This window comes from Rhinopithecus bieti, unplaced genomic scaffold (genome assembly GCF_001698545.2).
Source record: "Rhinopithecus bieti isolate Rb0 unplaced genomic scaffold, ASM169854v2 scaffold_12689, whole genome shotgun sequence".
Lineage (NCBI taxonomy): Eukaryota > Metazoa > Chordata > Mammalia > Primates > Cercopithecidae > Rhinopithecus > Rhinopithecus bieti.
Window position 1 is genome coordinate 381395 of NW_016807758.1, and position 26638 is coordinate 408032.

The window sequence follows — 26638 nt, forward strand, 5'->3', positions numbered from 1 at the left end:
AGGAGGTTAAAAAAAAAAAAAAAAAAAAAAAAAAAAAAAAAAAACCTCTTTTGCTTCTATTTCTCAAATTTCAAAAGATAGGGTGGAAATTTAAAGGGCTTCACAGGTCAGGAGTGGTGGCTCATGCCTGTAATCCCAGCACTTTGGGAGGCTGAGGCAAGCGGATCACTTGAGGTCAGGAGTTTGAGACTAGCCTGGTCAACGTGGTGAAACCCCGTTTCTACTAAAAGTACAAAAATTTTCCAGGTGTGGTGTTGTGCACCTGTAATCCCAGCTACTTGGGAGTCTGAGGCAGGAGCAATGCTTGAACCTGAGACACACAGGTTGCAGTGAGCTGAGATCACACCACTGCACTCCAGCCTGGGTGACAAAGCGAGACTGCATCTCAAAATAAATAAATAAATAAATAAATAAATAAATAAATAAATAATAAAGGGCTTCAAGTATTACATGCTTGTTTTGACTTCTATACTTGCCAGTAGTGGTGCCTCATACAGGACTCGGCTTACTGAATGATCAATATACATTAGCTATCTTTTTCCTTTCATATCTGGGAATAAAGTTGACGAAGTTGCATCATTGCTCTTACTGTCATAACCACTGGGGTTATCGCTACTCAATAAACCCTTCCTGAAGAGGCCAGATGATTTCCTATTTTACACATACATGAAAATGAGGAATTGGCGGTCTACAAAATAAGTTGTGATACTGGAAGGAAAACGCCAATGTGTGCTTATATGTGTAAGGCACAAGAGGAATTAAAAACATGCCTGGACAGGTGAAAAAAAAAAAAAAACAGTATTGATGTTAAAAATCTTTACAGGAGAAAGACAGAAGTTGTGGGAAATGAATAAACTCGGAATAGAAAATAAAAAGAAAAAAAAGAAAAAATATGTCAATGGAACATTTGTCTCAAGCCTTTGTGATATGTGAGGGAGAAAAGTAGACATGGAAGAGGATAAATATTTTAACAAAAGGAAAATAATAAATAAAATGAAAAGATACAACACAGTGGATATTTTGTTTTATCTACCTTGAATATTTCTGTGAAATTCATTCACAAAAACAACTAAGAAGGAATGTTAATGCAACCTAATCTTTAAGCTACCATAAATACATACACACATATAGCACACTGAGAAGTGAGTAGACCTCAAACTTAAAGTGCTTAAGAGTAACCCTGGGAATTTATTAAACCTACAGATCATAGAATTTGCATTTTTAGCATGCACTGTAGCTGGTTCTGATACAGATTGTCAATAGTCTATAGTTGAGAAACACCGTCTGGTTGAACCATACTTCATCATTACCCCTGAAGAGATGAATGTCCTCCTAGCATTTTCATCCTGTTTCATGGGTGGGATTATAGATTCAGGACAGCTTAGAGAACTTTAAATCATCTTTTTAGCTATGCAGTAGGTACCACTATGCTCTGAATGAATACTCTGTATTGAGCAGAACACTTACGAGGCTTTTTTCTAACCAGCGGATTTTGGCTACAAGAGAAAAAGAGATAGCAAACAAACTTGGCACAAGATTCAGAAGAAAAGAAACTTGAAGGCTCCCTGGAAGAGAAAATAATACAACCTGCAATGCTAAGAGAGTATTTAATTTCAGCATTCTAAAATTTGGGGAATTATAATAGCAGATGATGATGCTGCTCTCCACAGACTTATTAAAATGCATTTTAAAAAATGCATTGTATGAAACAAATAGAGCTTACTTTATGGGATCCCTGAATGATGATTATTTTTCAGTATCAAACAGAATTCAGAGAAGAAAGCTGTTTAATGTTCATTTATCAAGGACTGCTAAAAATTCAAAGATAGAAGATTCTCTGCTTGAAAAAGCAGAACAATCAGCGCAAATAGAAGATTTTGAGAGTAATGTCAAGATGGTATGTGTGTAAAATATGAAGACAATAAAACAAATACATGATTGTAAGAATTACGTATAATGGGGTATAATAACTTCTAAATACTTCATTTCTAGGAAAAAGATATCCACTTATAAACAATGTACATCTAAAGTTCTCATTACATAAATTCTGCAGTAGTTTGGTTTTGGAGTTCTGATGCAAACAGAACCACACAGAATATACAAAATACATATCTCCTATGAGCGACATTGTGCTTGTGCTTTTATCAATTAAGATAATGGTGGGCTGCAGGAGCCAGAAAACCCAATGAAACCATGGTTTGAGTAAATTGTGGGTTTTATTTTTCTGAAGTTGTGAGAAGTACAGAGGTGTAGGAGTCTGGGGCTGTTACAGCACTGCAGACTCATCAGAGATCCAGTTCCTTAAGTTCTTCTCATCTACCATTGTAGCATGTGGCTCTCCAAACTCATGCAGCTGCCTTCAAATTGCAGGAAGGCTGCTCTGTCCATTCCCCAGGCTGAAGAAAGAGGGCACCCAGCAAATGGCATGTGGCAATTAAATCTCTCCCCTTAGAAAGAGCTTTGCTGAAAGCCCCATTAGGAAATTATCTGCTCCAGTCTTATAAAACAGTGCTGTGTCACATGACCACCCTAAATGGCAGAAGGAAGGCTGCAAAATTCAGGATTTTAGTTGGCTACATTGACACTTTGAATAGATGTGGTATGGTGGAGAGTAGATATCAAGTAGGCAAATAGCAGTGTCTATAAAATTAGATATATTATCTAATTTAATTGTTTTATAAATCATATGCATTTCATTTCTTCAATAGATGAGGAACTGAAACATAGAAATATTAAGTAACTTACCTATAGTCAAACATGGTTACTGAAAGGTACAGTGTGGTATGAAAGCCCATATAATTAAATGCTAATATCTTTTGTACAGTCTGGTATGAAACCCCATACAATTAAATGCTAACTTCTTTTCCCACTGTATCACGTTCCTTTAGGTACCATCAAGCCAGATATTTTCAGATGGTAATTTTCAGTAAAATGTGTATATCATGAATACTTCAGTCAGATGGTTCTATGCTTTTGATGGTGGGCATTGCATTTCCTTACCCGAGACTGAAAACTTATTTAGGGCACCGACAATGTCTTCAACACTTTCGGATTCCCAGTGCTTAGTACAGGGTTGTATCAATAGAAACCTTGAGATGCTGGCTAAATTTGGATTTTAAAATTGTATTTTGAGCTCACAGAATTTGACAAGGTTTTAAAATTTTATTTATTCTAATATCCTCACAAGGGTTCACAGAGCATGTTATAGAGTAGTCATTGAGTAAATATTTGCTAAATTTAAATAACTAATTAAAATTTGATTTTATTTGGCGATAACGGATAAACATAGATGCAGAGAAAAAAGCATGACAGTAAAAGGAGTAGTTTGTATTAGAGTCATGAATTTGACACAAGGGTCACAGGGAGCTGGAAATGTATGAATGGATAAATTGGCCATTGCTGCATTTCAATATGATGAATTTCATTCATTCAGTAAAAAATATTTGTTGAGAACCTACTTTATACCAGACATTGTGTTGGATGTCGTAGATACAATGAATAAAACAACACAAACACATCCTTGTGGCTTAAATTTTGTCTTCTAAAGATTTATACGTTACGTCCTGCCCAAGACCATGGGAACCCAACTCTTGCATCAAGGTGACCCAGATGTGAGACATGGGTTCAAATGAGATCATTTTGGAGCTTTATGATTTGACTGCCCTTCTGGATTTTGGACTTGCATGGGGCCTGTAGCCCCTTCATTTTGGTCAATTTCTCCTATTTGGAAGGGGTGTATTTACCCAATGCCTGTACGCACATTGTGTCTAGGAAGTAACTAACTTGCTTTTGATTTTACAGGCTCATAGGTGGAAGGGACTTGCCTTGTCTCACATGGGACTTTGGATTGTGCACTTTTGAATTAATGCTGAAATGAGTAAAGACTTTGGGAGACTGTTGGAAGGGCCTGGTTGTGTTATGAATTATGAGGACATGAGATTTGGGAAGGGTGGGAGGCAGAATGATATGGATTGGCTGTCTCCCCACCCAAATTTCATCCTGAACTGTAGTTCCCATAATCCCCACATATCGTGGTGGGAGGGACCCAGTGGGAGACAATTGCATCATGGGAGTTGGTTTTCCCATGCTGTTCTCACGATAGTGAATAAGTCTCATGAGATCTGAGAGTTTTATAAAGGGTGGTTCACCTGCACATGTTCTCTTGCCTGCCACTATGTAAGATGTGCCTTTGTTCCTCCTTTGCCTTCTGCCACGATTGTGAGGCCTTCCTAGCCATGTGGAACTGTGAGTCCATTAAATCTCTTTTTCTTTATAAATTACCCATTCTCGGTTATATCTTTATTAGCAGTGTGAGGACGGACTAATACAAGTCCCAATACTGGTAACTCCAATTATCTTATTTGGAGATGGGGGTCTTTAAACAGGTAATCAAGTTACAATGGGATCTTTAGCATGGGTGCTAATCAAATATAACTGATATCCTTATCAAAAGGGAAAATTTGGACACAGACATGCACACAGGGAGAACACCATGTAAAGATGAAGGGAGAGATCAGGGCAATGCTTCTACAAGCCAAGGAACAGGAAACATTGCCAGCAAACCATCAGAAGCTAGGAGAGCAACATAGGACAGATTCTGCCTCACAATCCTGAGACGGAACAAGCACTGCTGACACCTTGATTTCAGACTTCCACCCTCCAGAACTGGGAGAGGATGCATTACTTTTGTTTAAGCCCTCTACTTTCTGGTGCTTTGTTATGGAAGCCCTAGATAATTAACACATGGTGAAGCCCCTGCCTCACAGAGCTTTACATTCTAGTGTGGAGCAGAAAAGGAAATAGAAAATTACCAGAGAGACATGGTTATTCTTTATATGGTACTAAATTGTTAGGAGTAAAGCAAAGAAGGGTGAGGAGGATAGGAAGTGCTGCTTTATATGATATGACCTCTGATAAGATGCCATCAGGAGTGAAAGAAGGTGAGAGGTTGAGCTTTGTAAATGGCTGAAAGAAGAGCATTACAGGCAGGTGCAGCAGCCAACCCATGTCTCTGAGGAAGAAGAACGCATTTTGGTTAGAAGAACTGCTAAGAGGTTAATGTGACTGAATTGGATGGAGTAAGGAAGAGGGGAATGGTAGGAGGGGTGTGGTCAGAGTTAATAGAGGCATAGATTGTACAGGTCCATTTTGGATTCTGACGGTGACTTTGGCTTCTGTTCTGAAGATGAGATACCATGGGAGGGATGTTCAAGCAAAGGGATAGTGTGATCTGACTTAAGTTTTAAAGGGATCTCTCTGGGCTGTGTAGAAAGAGACTGTAGGTAGGGAGCAAAGGTAGAAGCAGAGAAATCAGGAAGGAGGCTTCTGTAGTAAAACCATGCAGGTGAGAGAAGTGGTTGGCTTGAACCAGCTTGTTGGTGGAAGACATGAGGGGCTAAGTGAACAGTTAGACAAAGCATTGCATATACAAAGAAGTGTTTGACAGAGGAATAGAGACAAGTTTTCTAGAGGATGCTTCACGGAGTTTGCACTTAGAAGAAGAACCTTAGAGGGGGAGTTGAATATTAGCACTGGAAGGAACAGATGAAGTTGGTACAGAAGAGAATTTGTCTTGCTGTAGCCATGCAGTTATCCAGGGTAATGAGGTTATCAGTCATTACAAGATTCACTCCTCCCACTCATATCTTTGATTGACATTTCTGGTCCCCAGTGCGCTGCTGTCACCTTTGGTCCCTGCGATGAGCAAATGAATTTCATTTCCTCTATCAAAAGCTCAATTTGAACAATGGGGGAAAGGTTTTATTTAAATCTCCTACAGCTTTGAATTCATCTTGGATTCACCATCCATCTATCAACCTGAAAAAAGAAAAATTACTTAAAACAAAAATTCAAACTGAATTGACACCAAATAAAATTGTTCGGTTTAATAATATCAAATGCTGGTAGCAAGAATGATCCAATAGTAAGTGCTTAACAGCATGAAAACTTAAAACTGGTTGAAAATTATTTGCACCTAGTTGTTTAAATATTTTGTTTAGTTGCCATACAAATTACTTTATTTTAGACTCTAAACTTTTAAGAGCAACAAAATGCCAATTTTAAAAAAGAGAAGTTTAAAATAAAGTAAAACGTAAAGATAACATGAAAACGTTGAGTTCAGTGAGATTGTGTCTAAATTTGAAATATAGTAAGTGAATTAAATATCTTCCTAATTTTGCAGCAGGAACAAATCTCAGTCTACAAAATGTGGGGTGGATATGTGGTAATTGGCCATAGATGTACTGAATTCAAAGGGTAAAAACTTGAAGCTTATCAGCTAAGTTTGAATCCCAGCACTTTTTGTTACAAGTTGAAGAAATTAGTTAACCCATGCTTCAGCTGCATCTCTAAAATGGGAATAAAAATAGAATGCACTTTATAACGTTGCTGTAGGTTTTCCGTGAGTTAAGTCATGTAAAGTTAATAGAGTGAGTGCCTTGATTAAGCATTAAAAACTTAAGCTGTATTATGATTTTTTATTATTTTAATTTCCTAAATTTCTATTTAAAGTTACGTTTCACTGGCTTAGAGAAAAGTGTAGATACAGTTCGTTTATCTAATTCCAGCTTCCTGGGGTTTGCATCAAACTTTGGGAAGAGGCGTGACTTATGCGGGGCCTAAGCATTGGTGCTCTTGGAGGACGCAGAGCTTGGGGGTTGGGCAGATTCTCTGTGGCATTGAGGATTCTTGTTTTATTTTCTCTCATTGGAGCAGGAGGCAGGGAAAGAAATGCATGGCTTAGCAGCAGCAGCGTGCATATTTATTGCTGAAGGTCTTCTCCCAGGCATTTTGGATTTTTTTCCATTTGTTACCTACACCTAGAAAAATCTTTAGTGTATTAATCTGCAGAGGACATCTGGTCCTTTGTCTATACCATGAAATCTATTATTCTGTACCTTTATTTCTTCTGGGCTAAGGATTGGATAACATCAAATATTTTCTCTCTCTTTTATTGCCAAGATCTCCCTTCCCTAAGGCAATGGAAGAAGGGATACAGGAGAGAAGGAACTACAAATAAGAGAGAGCACCTTGAACAAAAGTTCAAAAGTCCATGCAGCTATTTAGGGTTTTTTTTGTTTTTTTTTTTCTTTTCTTTTTTAATTTGTTCATATGCTTGATCTGTGCCAGGAATTGTCCTGAAATCTATGATATAAAGAAAAATTAAGCAAATCATTTAATTAAATTGCTTACAGTCACTTGGAGATGGGCAAGCAAACTAATGACTATAATAATTAGAGTGGAGCGTGATGAAACTCAGAGTATATAGATGTAAAACATTCCATGAAAGACCATTTGTGGTAGTGATCCTCTGTAGGAAAAGATATGCATTCCAGCACTGGTTTTACTTGAAGTGAGTCGATACAAATGAAGCTTACCAGACTGCATACGAGCAAGGCGGGACTTTGGAATTGGAAAGGGAATGTGGGGATAGCACTGGAGAAGCAGGATAGGGCTGCAGCATCACTGATCGACAGGGAACGCTAAACAAGGTGGAAAGTTTTCTGTGGGTGAAGCCTGCGTGCTTTAACAAAGTAAGATACTTTGTATCTTAAGAAAATTAGCACTCATAAGTGGGAGTGAAACAATGAGAACACATGGACACAGGGAGGGGAACATCACACACCGGGGCCTGTCAGGGGCTTGAGGGGAAAGGAGAGGGAGAGCAGTAGGACAAATACCTAATGCACACGGAGCTTAAAACCTAGATGACAGGTTGACAGGTGCAGCAAACCACCATGGCACATGTAAACCTATGCAACAAGCCTGCACATTCAGCACATGTATGCCAGAACTTAAAGTAAAATTTAAAAATTAATAATAATAAAATAAAATACAGCTATTTAAGAAAAGAAAGAAAATTAGCTCACCTCTCTGAAATTCAGTTTTCTCAACTACAAAATACCATCACTAGCAAGGATGCTATGAGGATAAGGGGGGAGGCTGTCATTCAGATTCCCAAACCTATAATACGTAGATGGTAGTTTCAAGGAAGGATGTTGTAGATTCTATTCGTTTGCCCTGGTAATGGCTAAGTGATGTAAAATTAGAAATTTCTAAATTCATCCATACTTAGCTTCCAACTTCAGCAGACCACATTGAAAAGGTTATCACACTAATAGGGTGCCAAGTGGAGTAATTATTTCCAGTCAAATATCTTGAAAATACTTATAGAAAGTTATCAAGACTAGAGGAGAAGGTAGTGGGAGCATGAGGGTAAGACTTTGAAATACCTGGATTCAACTGAGTTCCCAACTAATTATTAGATAATAGTTTCCTCCATTGCAGTCAACCCTCCCTGATTTTTTTTCTTTTTAAAAGAAGATGTTTAAAATATCTTTTTATTGGAGTAGTCACTTGCATGATGGCCTGGATTGACTGAGGTGTTAGAATAGGGTAAGGAAGGATTTTTACCTTCCCCCACCCCACTGTAGGTGATTTGCAATTCAATGAGCAATAAATTATATAATTCCAAATATGGAGTGTGTGTATGTGTGTATGTTAATGGACATCTTTTGGAAATACCCAGAAAATCTGGAAAATGATGGTGCCAAAGATGGCCTGAATGAAAGCATTAGCAGAAATTAGTATAAAGTTTTTGCTTAGTCTTGCTTTGGCTATGTGGGCTGTTTTTTGGTTTCATATGAATTTTAGGATTGTGTTTTCTAGTTCTGTGAAGAATGATGGTGATATTGTGATGGGAATTGCATTGAGTTGGTAGATTGCTTTTGGCAGGATGGTCATTTTCACAATATTGATTCTACCCATTCATGAGCATGGGATATGTTTCCATTTGTTTGTGTCATGTACAATTTCTTTCAGCAGTGTTTTGTAGTTTTCCTTGTAGAGGTCTTTCATCTCCTTGGTTAGGTATATTCCTAAGTATCTTCTTTATTTATTTATTTATTTTTTTTATTTTTTGTGGCTCTTGTAAAAGGGGTTGAGTTTTTTATTTGATTGTCAGCTTGATTGCTGTTGGTGTATAGCAGTGTTACTGATTTGTGTACATTAATTTTGTATCCTGAAACTTTGCTAAATTCATTTATCAGTTCTAGGCACTCTTTGGATGCATTTTTAGGGTTTTTCTAGGTATACAGTCATATTATTGGCAAACAGCAACAGTTTGACTTCCTCTTTGCTAATATGGGTACCCTTTATTTCTTTCTCTTGTCTGATTGCTCTGGTTAGGACTTCCCATACTTTGTTGAATAGAAGTGGTGAGAGTGTGCATCCTTGTCTTGTTCCAGTTCTCAGGGAGAATGCTTTCAACTTTTCCCCATTCAGTATGAAGCTGGCTGTGGGTTTGCCATAGATGGCTTTTATGACTTTGAGGAATGTCCCTTCTATGCCAATTTTGTTGAGATTTATACTTCCCAAAAGTATACGTACAATGAGAAAGAAAATTGGTGGGATTATGCAAAAAGATTCAATAAGCATTCACTTGCCATATGCTATTGGAAAGGCACTGGAAGTGGAAGAAAATCACAGTTCACCTAATTAATTATGATGTAGATCTATCACTAGTTACAATCCAAGGCATAATAATTCTGCATGCTAAATGGAGATCCCATCATCACTCATAGAAAAGTAGAGCAGGTAACATTATATCAGGAAATCAGAGATAGCTTCCAGAGGAATTAGGCCTTGAAAGATGGGAAGAGGTCTTTAGAGGAAGACTTGGGAGTTCATCAGGAAAGCTATTTAAGCTAATGGAATGGCAGGAACAAAAAGATGATGTGTGTCGTGTATAGGGGTCTGTTTCGGGGAGTATGAGCAGAACAGAATGCTTGGAGTTTTGGGGAAAAGGGGAGAAAAGGCTGTGCTTTGTTTTCTGTTTTTTAATCTTTCAGTGATTTCCTGTGAGAGAACTTTAAATAGCCAGATACCTTCTGCATTTGAAGAATGATCTTTTCCACATAAGCAGACACCATTGTATAAAACAAAATACAGTAAACAAAGCCAACCAAGCTTTAACGATGGACAAGCCCAACTTCAGAAGCTACGGTGCCTTCCCACTAAATATGAGCCTAACTTGAAGAGCAGTTAACAAAATAATTTTTTAAAAAAATATGAGTTCATCTTGTCTTACCTCACACAGTTTCTCGATGGTATCAGTTGCTGCCTAATTTCCTGAGTCCTAACCTAAGAGTACCTCCTCCTGGTTAGGGCCTCAGCTTGCCTTGTTAGAATGAATTATTTTCACTGCATTCTTGCCATGGACCTTCTCTTTTCTTAAGTCATCAGTAGAGAGACTTTCTACCATATCCACTACATTACAGTATTTGGCTGCTCTAGATAAATATCTTTAGCAGGTGGTCCAGAACTAAGAATACTCTACCTGGACCCCTTGGGTAGACTTTCTGTTTGGTTCCTCTGTCTTAGACAGATGGGCAGCAGGGGGTTCCTCCTCTAGTATCTTCATGTCACAAGGTGTTACCCATGATGGGAAGTGGGGGTGAGTTGTCTTTGGTTTTTCTTTAGTGGAGTGCAGCTCAGAGCGATGTTTCTTAAAATATGTCTATCATTTTGTGAACTAGTGTTCATCGTGACGATATTGCAATTTGAATTTAGAAGAGTGAATAAAAGCATGGTATTAAAACAATTTGTGAACCAAGGCGTCAATCATCAGTATGATAACTGCAAACACATACGTGAATACATGGCGGTTGGCCATGTAATCCTTCTTTCTTTCCTTTCATTTCTTTTTCTTTTTTGAGTAGACTTTCCCCTATTTTATTCTAACCCTTCCATCTATTACCGGTAAACACTTCTGTGTGTCTTTTTTTTTTTTTTTTTTTTTTTTTAAGAGACAGTGTCACTCTGTTGCCCAGGCTGGAGGGCAGTGGCACTATCTGGGCTCACTGCAACCTCAACTTGGTGGGCTCAAGCCATCCTCCCACCTCAGCCTTCCTGGTAGCTGGGACTATAAGCACACACCACCATGCCCGGCTGATTTTTGTATTTTTGTAGAGATGGAGTTTATTTATGTTGTCCAGGCAGGTCTCAAACTCCTGGGCTCAAGTGATTTGCCTTCCTCGGCCTCCCAAAGTGCTAAGATTACAGGTGTGAGCCACCATGTCCAGCCGTGTGCCTTCATTGATACTTATATAGATTGAAGCTGAAAAGATAGAAAAAAAACAGAACATGTGGCAGCTTTTACAAAGATTGATTAAATTGACGTTGCTAAGGGGAACAAGTGTTAAATAGCATATATAATAGCATTTTAGTCACCATGGAAAATTTAAATTTTTTCTGATAGTGGACCACTTACTCAAGTGAATCCTAAATTATATACAAAAATTTACATAGCAAAGACAGCCATCAGTTGGACTTTCTTGGATAATAATCTAGTGTTTTCTGGATTCCAGAATTATAGATTCAAGTGAGTAGCATTCATTTGAATGTACTTTGATTTGGGGAAGTTTTTGGAAACTTTTGTGGATATCATTTTTCAATATTGAATGAGTTGCCACCAGAGGTGTCATGTTGCTTGGAATCATCAAAAACTCAGAAGTGACAGAGAACAGGCTGGATATGCTCTGAAAGACATATAGATGTCACATGCTGAGACCTTAACCAGATGGCATTTTTACTCATGCAATAAATACATACTGAGTGTCCACAAAATGTCAGACTCTGTGATAGGGTGGCGTGATGAAAGAGTGAGAAAAAGAAACAACTACCCTTCAGTCCTGGGATTTCAGATTTTTTCCCATCCTAGGAATCTAGGAATCTACAAATATGCCCTTCAGTTTTTCACAGAAGCTTCTTTTTTTCAATTGTTCAATGGGGCTCAGTTGCACTACTTTACAGTGTAATTTTAAAAATTAGATAAAAAGATATGTGAGCTGGGCACAGTGGCTCACACCTGTAATCCCAGCACTTTGGGAGGCCAAGACTGGCAGATCACTTAAGGCCAGGAGTTTGAGACCAGCCTGAGCAACATGACAAAATGCTGTCTCTACTAAAAATACAAAAATTAGCTGGGCATGGTGGCACGTGCCTGTAATCCCAGCTACTTGGGAGGCTGAGGCAGGAGAATCCCTTAAACCTGGAAGGCACAGAATGCAGTGAGTCGAGATTGTGCCATTGCACTTCAGCCTGGAAGACAGAACGAGACTCTGTCTCAAAAAAAAAAAAAAAAAAAAAAAAAAAAAAAAAAAAAAAAAAGAAAGAAAGAAAGAAAGAAAGAAAGAAAGAAAGAAAGAAAGAAAGAAAGAAAGAAAGAAAGAAAGAAAAGAAAAGGATATGTGTAGAAGTGCCCAGTGACAAAATGTAAGAATTTTAGAAAGTTGATTAAACATGAGAAGATCCTGGGGACACATGTGAGTCTCAAGAGCAGGAACTCTAGCGTATTCAACTGTACGCAGTTACTATCACTAATGACAGAAGCAATAAAGAAGTATTTTGTTTTCGAATGAAGAATTCTTCTCTATAATGGTAATTCTTATTAAATCCTTTAATCAGTAATTGCAAAAATGGAATAAGATTTCAGTCTAATGCTCCAAGATGTTTGCACTGCAAAATTCTACCCATTATTTAGTCAAAATCCATCTCTGAGGAGCAGCCTAAGCAAATGATCTCTCCTTAACCTCAGTTGAAACCTTGTCATGCTATTTCACGTTGCAGAGCAGGGTGCTCATCTTGAGTTTGCTGTACGTCATCATGGGGTGCAGTCTCCATGGCTGCCTGCTTCTCCCCATCCTTTGATACAAATCAACATTCTTATTTAGAGGATAAGAGATTATTAAATTCAGGTATCAGCAGTGGAGCTTTGGGGAAGAAAAGTAAAGAGACCATGCTCTGTTACACAGCCCTGAGAAAGGAGACTGGGGCTGTGTGCTTTTCTAGAAAAGTGGTTTTGCCTCCTGCATGACTGATGGCCTGTCTGGTGTGAAGCTGACCACAGTAATAATGTCGTGACCTACTCTCCACAGTGGAAAAAGCTGTCAGTTCTGATGTGATGGAAGTTGAGTGTGGGAGATTGGGATTATAGAGCTGCGGTGGCCACAGATAGACTCCTGATTTAGGCACATAAAACAGGATGATTTTGTGTAAAATTGACATTTAGTTTATTTTACATATATGGAAGGAAGACTAGAAAGAACATAAAACAATTAGCAGGAATTACTTCTAAGAGATATTGAGAGAAGTATTAATTTCTTTTGATTAATATGATTTTTTACCTTCTACTTTTATTTGTGAACATGTGAAAATCTAAAATTAAATATATATGCCCATAAAATGAAATTATGTATTTAGTGACAGCATAATTTCATAAAGGGAGCATGAAGTTTAAAATCAACCCTGTAATTAACATCCTAAATCTTGCACTAAGGATAAAATGCAAGAAAAAGGATGAAGTGATAATATCCCTTTCCTTTTAGGACAGACGTTCTAAGATTGAGCACAGCTCTTGGAAAGGACCTTTTCTGCCTCGCTCACCAGGAGTGTGCTCACACTCTTGACAGTTCCCTGTGCCTCTTTCCCACTGTGGCACTTAAGGCCAAAGGCATTCAGATCTGGCTGCCACATTCCTTCCTGCTGCCATATTCTCTTAGTGACCATCAAGTGTCACTCTGTTGTTGACACAGCCCTATGCTCTGGAAGCCTTTATCAAACCCTATTCCCCTGCCCTTTGACCCTTTAACTTTTTGAAATGTATATATTCTGTGGATCCCATGTTTTGTTTTCTGGCCTGCAGCTTCTCTCAGCAACTACAGCCAGAGCCAGTCCCATTCCTTTCTCCCCTCCTAATCAGAAATCTTAAAGTCTATTCCAGCCTTTCCTAGTTTGCCTGTTTTGCTGTAATAAACTGGGACATGCAGGGCAATGTCTCAACAAAGGACATCTCAGCATCTTGTCCATACTCTCATCTCAGAGCAAGAAGAATACACAGACCCTCTGTTGATACCTGAGACAATTACATTTCTTTACAGTGATTTTAGAAACTACTAGAACATGATGAGCTCAGGTGTTATGGTTAGCAAATGTTCAAGACCCAACTTGCCTTCCTCACCAAACCTATTTAGTCTTCTCAGTTGCAATGGACTACCTCTACCTAGAGTGTCACCAGTGAAAAAGTTACTTGACAGGGATCTGTGGGTGGAATCTACAGAGTGACAGATTTCAGTTCCGTTATTAAGATAAAGCATTTATGACTGACACGTTTTGTAACTGAGTGGGTGGTTTGCTTCACACTCCTATGGCAAGTATTTCCCAGAGCAGGTACCTTATATCACTAGTTCCACTGGGCGCTCCATCACAACGTGACTGCTTTCATCAAGTTGGAAATGCTGTCACTGAACTACTGCCCGTAGACTCTCCACACACCTAGGAGGGAATTGGGGGATTCTTGCAGCAGAGAAGCCCATTTAACTTCAAGGCAGTAGCCTAATTTTTTTTGTTTGTTTGTTTTTTTTTTTTTTTTTTTTTTTTTTTTTTTTTTTTTTTTTTTTTTTTTTTTTTTTTTTTTTTTTTTTTTTTTTTTTTTTGAGACAGAGTCTCCCTCTGTCGCCCAGGCTGGAGTGCAGTGGCACCATCTCCACTCACTGTGCAAGCTCCACCTCCCGGGTTCACGCCATTCTCCTGCCTCAGCCTCCCTAGTAGCTGGGACTACAGGCGCCCGCCACCATGCCTGGCTAATTTTTTGTATTTTTAGTAGAGACGGGGTTTCACTGTGTTAGCCAGGATGGTCTCGATCTCCTGACCTCGTGATCTGCCTGCCTTGGCCTCCCAAAGTGCTGGGATTACAGGTGTGAGCCACCACACCCGGCCAGTAGTCTAACTTTTTAAAACACAGATTAATATTTTCCTGGAACATGCTTTTCCATATCCCATAGACCAGGGTTTAAATGATCACATTTGGGACTCTTGTATGATCAGAATCACCTCGCTCAGTTACTTTTAGCACAGGGCTGATGCTGAAACCCACACTGGGTTGCTTTGTCCCAGGGCTGCATTGCAGTGAGTTCCTGTTCATAGGCCGGGTAACAAGCTGAAGGTGGCATCCTGAGATTGGAATCAAGTCAACGATGTTTTCGCTTGCCCTGTTGCAGCCTGCCCACCTGGGGGCAGCCCCTTTTGTGTCAGCATATAAACAAGAGGTTTTGAATTGTTCAGTCGCACAGAATTGTGAATACTTTAGAAACACCCGGGCCTTAAATTTCAGTGAGTGGTTAGATAAGAAGAAAACATTCAAGAGAAATATTGTACAATGCAGCAACTATAGTTAATAACAATGTACTTGCTAACAGAGTACATTTTAAATGTTCTCACCACATAAAGATAAGTATGTGAGTGCACATGTTAATTAACCTGATTTAGCCATTCCACAATGTATATGTATTTAAAAATATCTGGTTGTACACCATAAATTTATATAATTTTTGTTAATTAAAAAATGTGGGCTTCAAATTTCCAAGTGTTTTCCAGGAATTTTGGTGTTAAAAAAAAAAAAAAAAAAAAAAAAACATTCATTTTGTCTCACTAGGTGGATACCTAGTCCTCAAATCTGAAGAATGTTTCAGCTCTGCAGCAGAGCTGCTGGCGTTTATTAAGTATGTTGCCAGTTGTAAGATCATTTGGTTCACTGTTGGGCATATTTTCAGACTCAACATTTTATATATTGCTTGCTGTATGTGCAAGCAAGTAACTTCAACTAGGCCAGCCTCATTGTGAAGAAATTCCCTGGTAACCAATGAAGAAGTATTAATGATTTCCCAGTTGGACTCCTTGGAGACAGATAACAGTTGTCTTCCTTTGTCTGCCCCGCTACCTAGCTTATATTTGGCACTTCATCAATAAACTAGGAGTGAGAAAGTAAGTAAGTGGTGCTTCTACTCTGCCTGAGGATACTTGAAAACAACTTGTTCTCTTAAGTGGATTAAATAATTCCTCCCTGAAGATCTCATTACCTGATAATTTTGTAAAAATTAGCTTTTTCTTCATAGGAAGGGGATAAGTAAACTTTGAGTATAAATGGTAGCTAAAAGCCAAGCTGGCCTAGGCTCCATCATGTTCCCAGCACTTACGGGCAAGTTGGTTTAGAGAAAGTTCCCCTCTCTGTGCTTCCGTTTCTTACCTGTAAAATGAGCATTACAACAATCTTATAAATTGCTGTGAGATAATATTTGAAGCAGTTCCTGGTACACAGTAGGTGCTCAGTAAATGTTACCCACTACTGTATACTCCAAAGGTGGGAGTGTTCCAAATCAGATGCTAATTTTACAAATAAAAGTTTTGAAGTGTTCAAAGGAAGGAAGTTATATGTTCAAGTATATGTATGTCATAGATAAAATCAAACTGTTCTTGCTTAAGTTATGTGCCTCTTCGTTCACCCTAATATCTGTGCAGTACTTGACACATAGTTTGCTGAGTGAACGAATAAACTATTAATTAATTAATCTTCCCCTGTCTCACTTGATGTTTTCCTGCAGGCATAAATATCCCTGGGCACACTGTTTGCTTTGAGAAATAGCCAGTGAAGAGTTATGAGAAATAGTGTGGTTTATGATCTGTGTATGACTCAAATGACAAAATTAATTGCTTTTTTGTCATCTGTTCTTCATGGATTTTCATTGATTCTTCCATATGAACCAAATCCTGTCTTAAACCCTGCAATAATGATCACAGTGTTTAACATTTTAATAAAACAATGGAAGCATGTGTGTGTGTGTGTCTGTGTGTGTATATGCATGAGAAAGAAAGTGAGAGAAAGAGAAAGGTAGTTTACGTTAGAGTTAACTTTTTATTTGTATGTTCAGTGGTGTCAGTTTCCATGAATAAGCTATTATTAAAAAATTAATAATATCCCATTAAAATACAAAAATATAAATGCCATCTTGCTTGAGAGTATTTCTGAAAGTTAACAACTCTAATAATTGGATAACTTCTCTGTTATGCTAAGAGAGAACAGATTTTCTTTCCCTTAAGATGATTTCTACTTATCCTATTTGGTGTTTGAAAAATTTCCAAATTCTGATTTCTGTCTCTGCTACTGGTCATGAATGTACTGAGGTTTCAAAGCATTCAGATTGGCCCTCCATTAATCCAACATGCCACTCATTTCCTAGCACAATCTACAGAGTCACAAAGCCCGATGCTCCATATCCCTTGTAACATCTGGAGGCAGAGCACTGAAGGTCATGGAAGAAGGAAGAAAGGCCATGTCTGGGTTACATCTGCCAGCAAAACAGATGATAGGCAGCCAATTCTGAGCCATCTCAGCTCCACCGGAAAGTTCTTGTTCAAACAGGCTGAATCTAAAGGCTTTCTAACTGCCCACTCATGTCATGGAACGCCTGTGGTCCACTATTTCAGGTCCTCTGCTCCCTGACCTGATTTCTATACACTTGCCTCTCCTGGTTTCCTTCCTGCAACCTCCTCTTCTCTCTATATGAAAAAGTTTAGCTTTTATTCCCAGCCTTTTAAAAAATATTATTTTTAGTATAATGATAGGTAATCCTTATTTTAAATGCCACAACTCTAGTCTCTTTGCAATGTCCAAGGTACTACAGTCATGAAGCTTCCTATTTGCATAAGAATGAAAACATGATCTTGAGGCAGGATAAGTAAGGTTAGGACCCACACTTACTTGTCCTGTGTGTAAAGCCCAACAGGCCACTTTTATAGCTGTCTCTTTCCCCTTCCACTGTCATGTATCAGCACCTAATTGTTTTGCAAGATAAGCACTCCTACCAAATACCAACAGACTGCCAGATGGTTCCAAGTTCCTGATACTCAGTATGGGCTTGGAAAAGAGAACAAAAGTCCCTTATTCCTAATGTAACTTCCCCAGTCTCCAATCAATCAGCACCAAAAGCAAAAGAAGCTATTAGCTACAAATTTCTGCCTGCTGGGCATTGGGAGACGGGGAGAGACTCCTCCAGTGTCCCACACGGGTAGCTAGACTCAAGGTTTAGCTTATAGTAATATACTTCTCATTTTAATATCAAAAAACACACCATTAGAGGGAGATTTTATATGCTAATGATACATGTGATATGTGTTAGAGCATGTAGATCCTGAGTGTATGTACTAACCACAGATCCACATTTACATACTTGACCTCACCAGTATTTTATGAATATATCTGTACAGTTTCCATAAAGGAAATTCCCTTCAAGACACTAGGGGCTATCTCTCTCTTTGAGCAGCCCACTCTCCCTATCAGAGTTTGAGCGCGAATCCCAAGTAAGAGTAGACAAAGAAGTTTGTTGCACCTCATTTTGCAATACTTTCGCTTTGATATAAACTTCTTTGTCTACTCTTACTTGGGATTCGCTCTCAAAACCTTTTGTGCAGAGAAGTCAACGACCTGAACAAGTGCCGACAATAGTCTTGCCAACTTTTCTACAAACTCCTTCTTTTTTATTTTATTTTATTTTACTTTAAGTTCTGGGATACATGTGCAGTACGTGCAGGTTTGTTACATAGGTATACATGTGCAATTGTGGTTTGGTGCACCTATCAACCTGTCATGTAGGTTTTAAGTCCCGCATGTATTATGTATTTGTCCTAATGCTCTCCCTCCCTTTGCCCTTTACCCCCAGCAGGCCCCAGTTTGTGATGTTCCCCTCCCTGTGTTCATGTGTTTTCATTGTTCAACTCCCACTTATGAGTGAGAACATGTGGTGTTCAGTTTTCTGTTCCTGTGTTAGTTTGCTGAGAATGATGGAGTCCAGTTTCATCCATGTCCCTACAAAGGATATGAACTCATTCTTTTTTATGACTGCATAATATTCTATGGTGTATATGTGCCACATTTTCTTTATCTAGTCTATCATTGATTGGCATTTGGGTTGATTCCAAGTCTTTGCTATTGTAAATAGTGCTGAAATTAACATACCTGTGCATGTATCTTTATAGCAGAATGATTTATAATCCTTTGGGTATATACCCAATAATAGGATTGCTGAGTTAAATGGTATTTCTGGTTCTAGATCCCTGAGGAATCGCCACACTGCCTTCTACAATGGTTGAACTAATTACACTCCCAACAACAGTGTAAAAGTGTTCCTATTTCTCCACATCCTCTCCGGCATCTGTTGTTTCTTGACTTTTTAATGATCGCCATCCTAACTGGCATGAGATGGTATCTCATTGTGGTTTTGATTTGAGTTTCTCTAATGACCAGTGATGATGAGCTTCTTCTCATATGTTTTTTGGCCACATAAATGTCTTCTTTTGAGAAGTGTCTATTCATAACCTTCGCCCACTCTTTGATGGGGTTGTACAAACTTTATTCTTTGTATTGCACATTCTCTCCCTCCTAGCAGCAAGTTTATGGGTCCATGGCCTCTTCATCCAGTGCACATTTTCTGCTTTTCCATTGTAGCACTTATGAGAAAGAATGACCATAGCTTTTTCTCCATTGTCTTTCATTCATTTCTGAGCTACTTGAGAACAAGAATCCTTTCTTTACATGAAAGTGTGCCTGATATCTATCACCATGTGTATGATGACCACAGAGTAAGCAGTCAAGAAATGCTGGGGCAAAAAACGAATGCATCTACTTTTTAGAAACATTGTCACCATCTTTCTTTATATAAGTAAATGTGAACACTTCATAAGGTAAATTGATAGCGATAGAAAGTAGATTAGAAGTTACCAAGGGCTGGGAGGAGGGATGAATGAGGAATTATGGATTATGGGTCAAAGAGTTTCTGACTGGGGTGATGGAAGAATTTGGAAAAAAAGTGGTGGTGGTTGTACAGCATTGTCAATGTATCAGGTTAACAAAAGTAATGGCAAAAACTGCAATTACTTTTGCACCAAACTAATAATTAATTACATTGAGTTTAAACATGGTTTTAATGATAAATTTCATGCTGTGTGTGTGTGTATATATATATATATATATATATTCTAAATAAACTTTTAAAATGACCTATTTACAAACACAAAAGGCTTTGAAATCAAGGTAACTAGATGCATATTTTCTAAAAGGAAAAGTTTATTTACTAAATAAAGAATTCATAAAAGGATGCTCAGCAATTAGTCTTGGAAACAATTACAATGGCAGCCATAGATTTTTCCCTTATTCTCACTTCAGACAAATATTATGGCAACAGAAAAAAATTATTAATGAATGCAATGAATTGTAAAAGTGAACGAGTGAATAACTGAATGATTAAAACAGAACCATTTAAATAGAGGAACATCTGAGGTTGAATGCTGGGGCCCAGCCCAGTACAGTTGATTGCTCTGCTGATCAGGCAGATGTTAGCTGGTCAAGATGGTCTGCATTCTATATGCACGTAGAACAGACATGGACACAGCTGCCATTTGTGTTTGGTAGGATGGGCTGTTAATTCAAATAGTCATGGGGCTTAACAGTCAGATCAACCAAATTTGTGCCCTGGAACTGTGTCAGATTTTGTAACCTATGTAAGAGTTTTAATCTCACTGAAGCACAGTTTTCTCCTCTAAAAAGTGAAAGAGAGAGAGAAAAAAGTCCAATATCATTGCTTTTTTGTGGAGGTAAAGTACACCTGATTAGGGCCTGTCATGCAGAAGTTCCTTGCTTATTCACTTTTATTTTATTAAGGAGGTTCAAATAAATTCATGATGAACAAATAGTTATTGCACATAAAATATTATGGGTTCTGAAAAGAATATTAGTGCCAGATGTTCATGGTATATAACAATTTTTCTTTTCTTTCTTCGCTAAATGTATACTTAGCATTCTTCATAATTTATGCAATATTAGTTCATCTAAAATCTAAGCTATAGCTCAGAGAATTTGGGGAAATACCCAGCAGTGTTCATAGCAACTCTACTCTTGGTGATCTGTAATGTATCTTTCCTAAGCAAACATAGGGGTTAAAATTGAGGCACATTCCTTGCCTTGGAGGGTTAGTGTTATAAGCACTGATTTTCATGTGTAGAGTTTTTCTAACCTTTTTCTCTTTTTCTCTTCCCCTTTCTTCCATGCTGACTTTGGTGTAGCAGACCACTTGGGGATTGAATTCATGGGTAAGACTAAACAATTTTCTCATTTAATATCCTTGAAATGCTAAGCTATATAATCTACATAGTGCTTTTCTTCTCTATCTGATTATAATTAAAATGTCTCATTATCAGATGCTATTAGTAGGAAAAAAAATACTCTTGTCGAGTTTTCACTAAGTAATGGCTCAAAATGAAATAATTAACTACTTATTGGAAAGGCAATTTAATGTTTAATGCAGTGTCTGGAATAATACAGAAGTTGTATTTGGTTCCTGGCTTTGATTATTTCCTCTAATTCTCAATTTTCATATCTGTAAAATAGGGATAATAATAGGTTCTATTTTCCTGCACATATAAATTGCTTAGCATAATGTCTGCAACATGGCAAACACTCAATAAAGGATAAAAATCAATGGTTTTTATGTGTCAATTCTTAATTTTTTTTCTAAGTCCCCTTTCTTTTGTGAGATGATTCCTTTGGATACATTTTGGTGTCAATTTTAATTTGGAGTGTGGGCTATTAAATATTTTTATTCACAAAATTAAAATGTTTCCTTTAAAGTATTTGCAGTGAATGGTGTATGTTTTAAAGCATTATAATGCCTTCCGTGGGCATTATTTTTATAGCCAAAGACAATTGCATTCAAAATTAGACCTAATTCTCTGAGTCTATGGTTATACATTAAATGAAGAAAGAACATTTCATAAGGTTCAATATGCATCGTAGTATATGGATGGAAAGACACTCAGGATTTAGAGTTAGGGAAATTGAGAAGATCTAAATTTGAATCAAAGTTCATCTGCTTCCTTGGATTCTGTTAAATTCAGATTTTTTCTCTTATATGATGTGGATATGAATACTTGCTTTATACATGAATGCTTATTGTGATAATAATTATATACTTACTTGTATTAATTTATCCATTCACCCATTCATTCAGCAAATACTTATAAAAGTGTTGATTTGGGATTTTGACATATTTGACAGATATATGTTAAGTTGGTGGTGGTATTGTTGGAAGTGTTGAGAGTTAATTAGAAATTTGTGGAACATCTTTATACTGGAATTGGCGTTCCCAGTTGTATGGTATTACTCATTATTGCTCCATTCTCTGGTTATTACACCATAGAAAAGGCAGAGAGCTCAATTCCTGCAGGCTTGTGGTTTTGTTGGATAGATGTGATGAAAACTCAGAAAACCAATGAAATTTAGCATGTTATTCAAATGAAGCACAATGGAATGTGAGATAGTTGTGGAAGGAAGTGAAAGAAGGATGACCGTCTCAATGAAATCAATTAATAGTCATCATGAGAGCACTTGAACAAGCTGGTGTGATGGAGAGATTATAGTCATATGGCAGATTGGTTGATTTTATATGGCAGATTGGTTGATTTTGATTCTGAAGATGGAGGAGTTATAGGAGATGACAATATTCAAAGCACTCCTATGAGTGTAAATAACCAAACTGAGGTTGAGGGGGGAATAATTTGATAGTAGAGGTCAAGGATCTGAGAGGGCATAGTTTTGGATAAGTTGTCTAATGGATATTCCAGTTACTCATGATAATGCTACGGTTGGGATAGAGAGGAAAAAAATGTTTGTTTTATGCTAAAGTTTCCCATTAATAAGATGAACTATACTGGAATTTAGTAGATGACAAGGAAGAGTATAGTTAAGGGTAATGCCAACTACATCAAAAAATAGAGCCCACGTTATTATAATGGCTCAAAGACAGTCGCAGTTTCCTGATACTACTTTTTCTTGTCCAAGGTAGATGTATTTCCTGTTTAAGGTAGCAAATGACTAGCTTTTTCCAAGTAATGAATTTGAGATCCAGGCTTCTTCCATCTTATGGTTTCATTATTATACAGGTTTCTTTGTTATCTGCATCTAGCAAGCAGATTGGGAAACAGAACAGAGCCAATGCATACCCAATTCTTAAAAGACTGATCTACAAGAACTCATATCACTTTTTGATTAATATTCTATTAGCTAGAGCTAAATCACATGACCTCATTTTACTGTAAAAGAGTCTGGGAAATGGAGCCTGAGAGAATAGAGGAAATGCATTTTTAGAAATCTCTGCCACTGTGTGAATGGCATAAACTTTAAAGGAACAGAATATTTTCATAATAGACAAGAGAAAATGTACATTAGAAGCCAGAAGGACAGATTCCCAATGCTGAAAGTGAGAAAATAAAAACAGCTCTTGAGACAGGTAGAGGAAAATGAGACTTTTCAGGAAAGATTCAGGTTTTAGTTAAAATAGGAGAAAAAAAAGAAAGAGTCAAAGAAGAGATTGAGAATGCAGAGCGTGTGTTGCTGGATGTGGATGAGCAATTTCACTGAGCCAAGTGCAGAGTTTAACTGGTGGAAGAGGAGTAGATAGCTGAGTCATGGGCCACAAATTATGGAAAATTATGGGCATATTTTTTCAGTAAGGATATGTTGTTGAGAAGGGCACACAACTTGTGCCCTCCTCATTCACTAATGATGGCAGGGATTCATAGCATGGAGGTGTGAGCATCAGTAATCATTTTGAATAAAATGGGCCCTGGGCCTCTTGTCCAAGAGAAATTTGCCCCACTAGTCTGTGGTGATTGCAGGCTCAGTGAGGCTTTGTAAGTCGTTCAGCAGAATGCCCTCAAATGCAGGAAACACTGCGTGGTTGGTAGTGGGACTGGGGTAGCTCCAGATCCCCAGTGTAGCCATGGCTGTAGCAAACTAAAATTGCCATGCAAATGTTAATTAGTGTTGAAAGAAATGGACCAGTCTCCATCCTGTTATGCTTCCTATTGTGTCTGAGGACTGCCAGTGGCACTGGTAATTTATAGAGTTACAATTTGCTGTAGATGCAATCTATATATTAAGAGTTCTGTTTTAGAACTCATTTAAAGAAATGTAGCTACTGACACAGGAAAAAAATAGTAGATTGTTGTGTAGTTCATCTACATGAACCACAAGACTAAGGTAATAGTGAGTTTTGCAAAAGATAGACTCGAATCATAGCTATAAGACCCTATGGGAAATGAATTCTCAGTGGGTGACTATTTGACTCCAGCGGTAGAGATTTTCTTGGAGGGAAGGGGTTGGGGAACAACTCAGGGCTCAAGGGAGTGGCCGGTATGCATATAGATAATGGCAGCTAAAAAAGGATTGTTTGCAATAGTGAATAGCTTTATAAATTTAGTGAATATACTGTTTTCACTGACCTCAATAAGTCACCCCCACAGATTGTTCTAATTGAATATGTAAAATTCTGTTTGTTGCTTTGAAAACAATATTCTCAGATTTAACTTTTTTATTTTTATTTTTTGAGGTGGTTAGTTTTGAGATGGTTACTTTGCTGAGAATGATGGATTCTCACTCTATTGCCCAGGCTGGAGTGCAGTGGCACAATCTTGGCTCTTTGCAACCCCCGCCTCCGAGGTTCAAGAGATTCTCCTGCCTCAGCCTCCCAAGTAGCTGGGATTACAGGCGCCTGACACCACCCTCAACTAATTTTTGTAGTTTTAGTAGAAACAGGTTTCACCATGTTGGGCAGACTGTTCTGTAACTCCTGACCTGAAGTCATCTGCCCTCCTCAGTCTCCCAAAGTGCTGGGATTACAGGCATGAGCCACAACGCCCGACTAGATTTAATTTATGATTATAGAATCCATATGGATAAAATATCTTCCATTGAAAGTGCCATCATCCCAAGGAATATGGCATCTCTAGGTATAAATTCAGCTGGAAGCAGAAATGTAGGCATAGTCTATATGTAAATTTAATAATGTCAGTTTATTGTTGTGTCACCAATTAATCAATGCTAGTTCTATTTGTGTGTGTGTGTCAATTTATTTAATAAACTTGATTTTCACAGTTTTAAGTTCATAGCAAAATTGAGAGCAAATAGCAGAGATTTCTTATGTATCCTCTGTCTTCAAATATGCACAGCTACCTCCATAATCAGGATCTCCCACAATAGGGTACATTTGTTACAACTGACAAACCTAAAGCTACATTGACTCATCATTATCATTCAAAGTCCACAGTTTACATTATGGTTCATTCTTGATGCTATATTTTTTATAGATTCAGACAAACGTATAATGATATGTATCCATTGTTATATTATCATACAGAGTAGGTTTACTGCCCTAAAAATCATTTGTGTTCTTTCTAGTCGACCTTCCCTTTCCCCAACCACTGGTATTATTTATTTTTATTTTTTAAATTTTTTATTTTATTTTATTTTATTTTTTATTTTTTATTTTTTATTTTTTGAGACAGAGTTTCGCTCTGTCCCCCAGGCTGGAGTGCAATGGCTCTATCTAGGCTGACTGCAAGCGATGCCTGGGTTCATGCCATTCTCCTGCCTCAGCCTCCCGAGTAGCCAGTACTACAGGTGCCCACCACCATGCCCGGCTAATTTTTTGTATTTTTAGTAAAGACAGGGTTTCACTGTGTTAGCCAGGATGGTCTTGATCTCCTGACCTCGTGATCCACCTGCCTCGGCCTCCCAAAAGTGCTGGGATTACAGATGTGAGCCACCGCGCCCAGCCCCGCTGGTCTTTTTACTATTGTCATAGTTTTAACTTTTCTAGACTGTCATATATTTGAAATAATACCTTTTGTACTGGCCTATTTCACTTAGTAATTTTCTCGTGTGTTTTCATTGCTTGATAGCCCATTTCTTTCTAAAGCTAAATAATATTACATTGTCACATTTTGAAGGACATCTTAGTCATTTCCAACTTTTCAGAATTATGGATATAATTGTTGTAAGCATCTTTGTGCAGGCTTTTGTATAGAAATACATTTTCAACTTGTTGGTGTAAACACCAAAAAGCATGGTTGCTGCGTCATATGGGAAGGGTATGTTTAGTTTTCTTAGAAACTGCCAAACTCTATTCCAAGGTGGCTATACCGTTTTGTATTCCCATCAACAATGAATGAGAGTTCTCATTGCTCCACATGGTCTCCATCATTTGGTGCTGACAGTGTTCTGGATTTGCGCCATTTCAATAGGTATGTAATGGTAACTCACTGTTTCAGTTTGGACTTCACTAATGACACTTAATGTGCAGTAATTTTTCACATGCTTCTTTGCCATCTGCATATTTTCTTTAGGGAGGTGTCTGTCAAGGTCTTTGGCCCATTTTTTAATCAGTGGTTTTCTTATTGTTAAGAATTATTTGTATATTTTGAAAAATGATCCTTTATCAGATATATCTTTTGCAAATATTTTCTGTCATTCTGTGGCTTTTCCCTTTATTCTCTTGACAATATGCTTTGCAAAGCAGAATTTTTCAATTTTAATAAAGTCCAGATTATAAAACCTTCCTTTCATGTATTGTGCCTTTAACACTGTGTCCAAAAAGCAATTGCCAAATCTAGTTTATCTAAATACTCTCATATGTGATCTGCTAGGAGTGTTATAGTTTTGCATTTTACATTTAGGTCTGTGGTTTATTTTGAGATAATTTTTTGTGAATAGTGTAAGATCTGTGTCTAGGTTCATGTTTTATTGGATGTGGATGTCAAGTTCTTCTAGCATTATTTGTTGAAAAGTTTATCTTTTCTCCATTGTATTGTCTTTTCTCTTTTGTCAAAGATCAGCTGACTATATTGATGTGTATCTATTCTGGGTTCTCTATTCTGTTCCATTAAACTGTTTGTCTTTTCTTTTCTTTTTTTTTTT

The 26638-nt window shown here is 37.7% G+C and overlaps 1 protein-coding gene across 2 annotated transcripts in view; it reads left to right on the top strand.

The window, feature by feature from the left end:
- The window catches only part of NRG3 (neuregulin 3), a 311679-nt gene that overhangs the window by 167452 nt on the left and 117589 nt on the right, over nucleotides 1–26638 (top strand). Inside the window, exon 3 of one of the 2 annotated variants that reach the window (XM_017883718.1) lies at nucleotides 20950–20976. In XM_017883718.1, coding sequence (XP_017739207.1) covers nucleotides 20973–20976 — 4 coding nt within the window. In that variant the 5' untranslated portion in view covers nucleotides 20950–20972. The remainder of the gene's footprint in view (nucleotides 1–20949; nucleotides 20977–26638) is intronic. The other variant, XM_017883717.1, reaches the window with a different exon arrangement.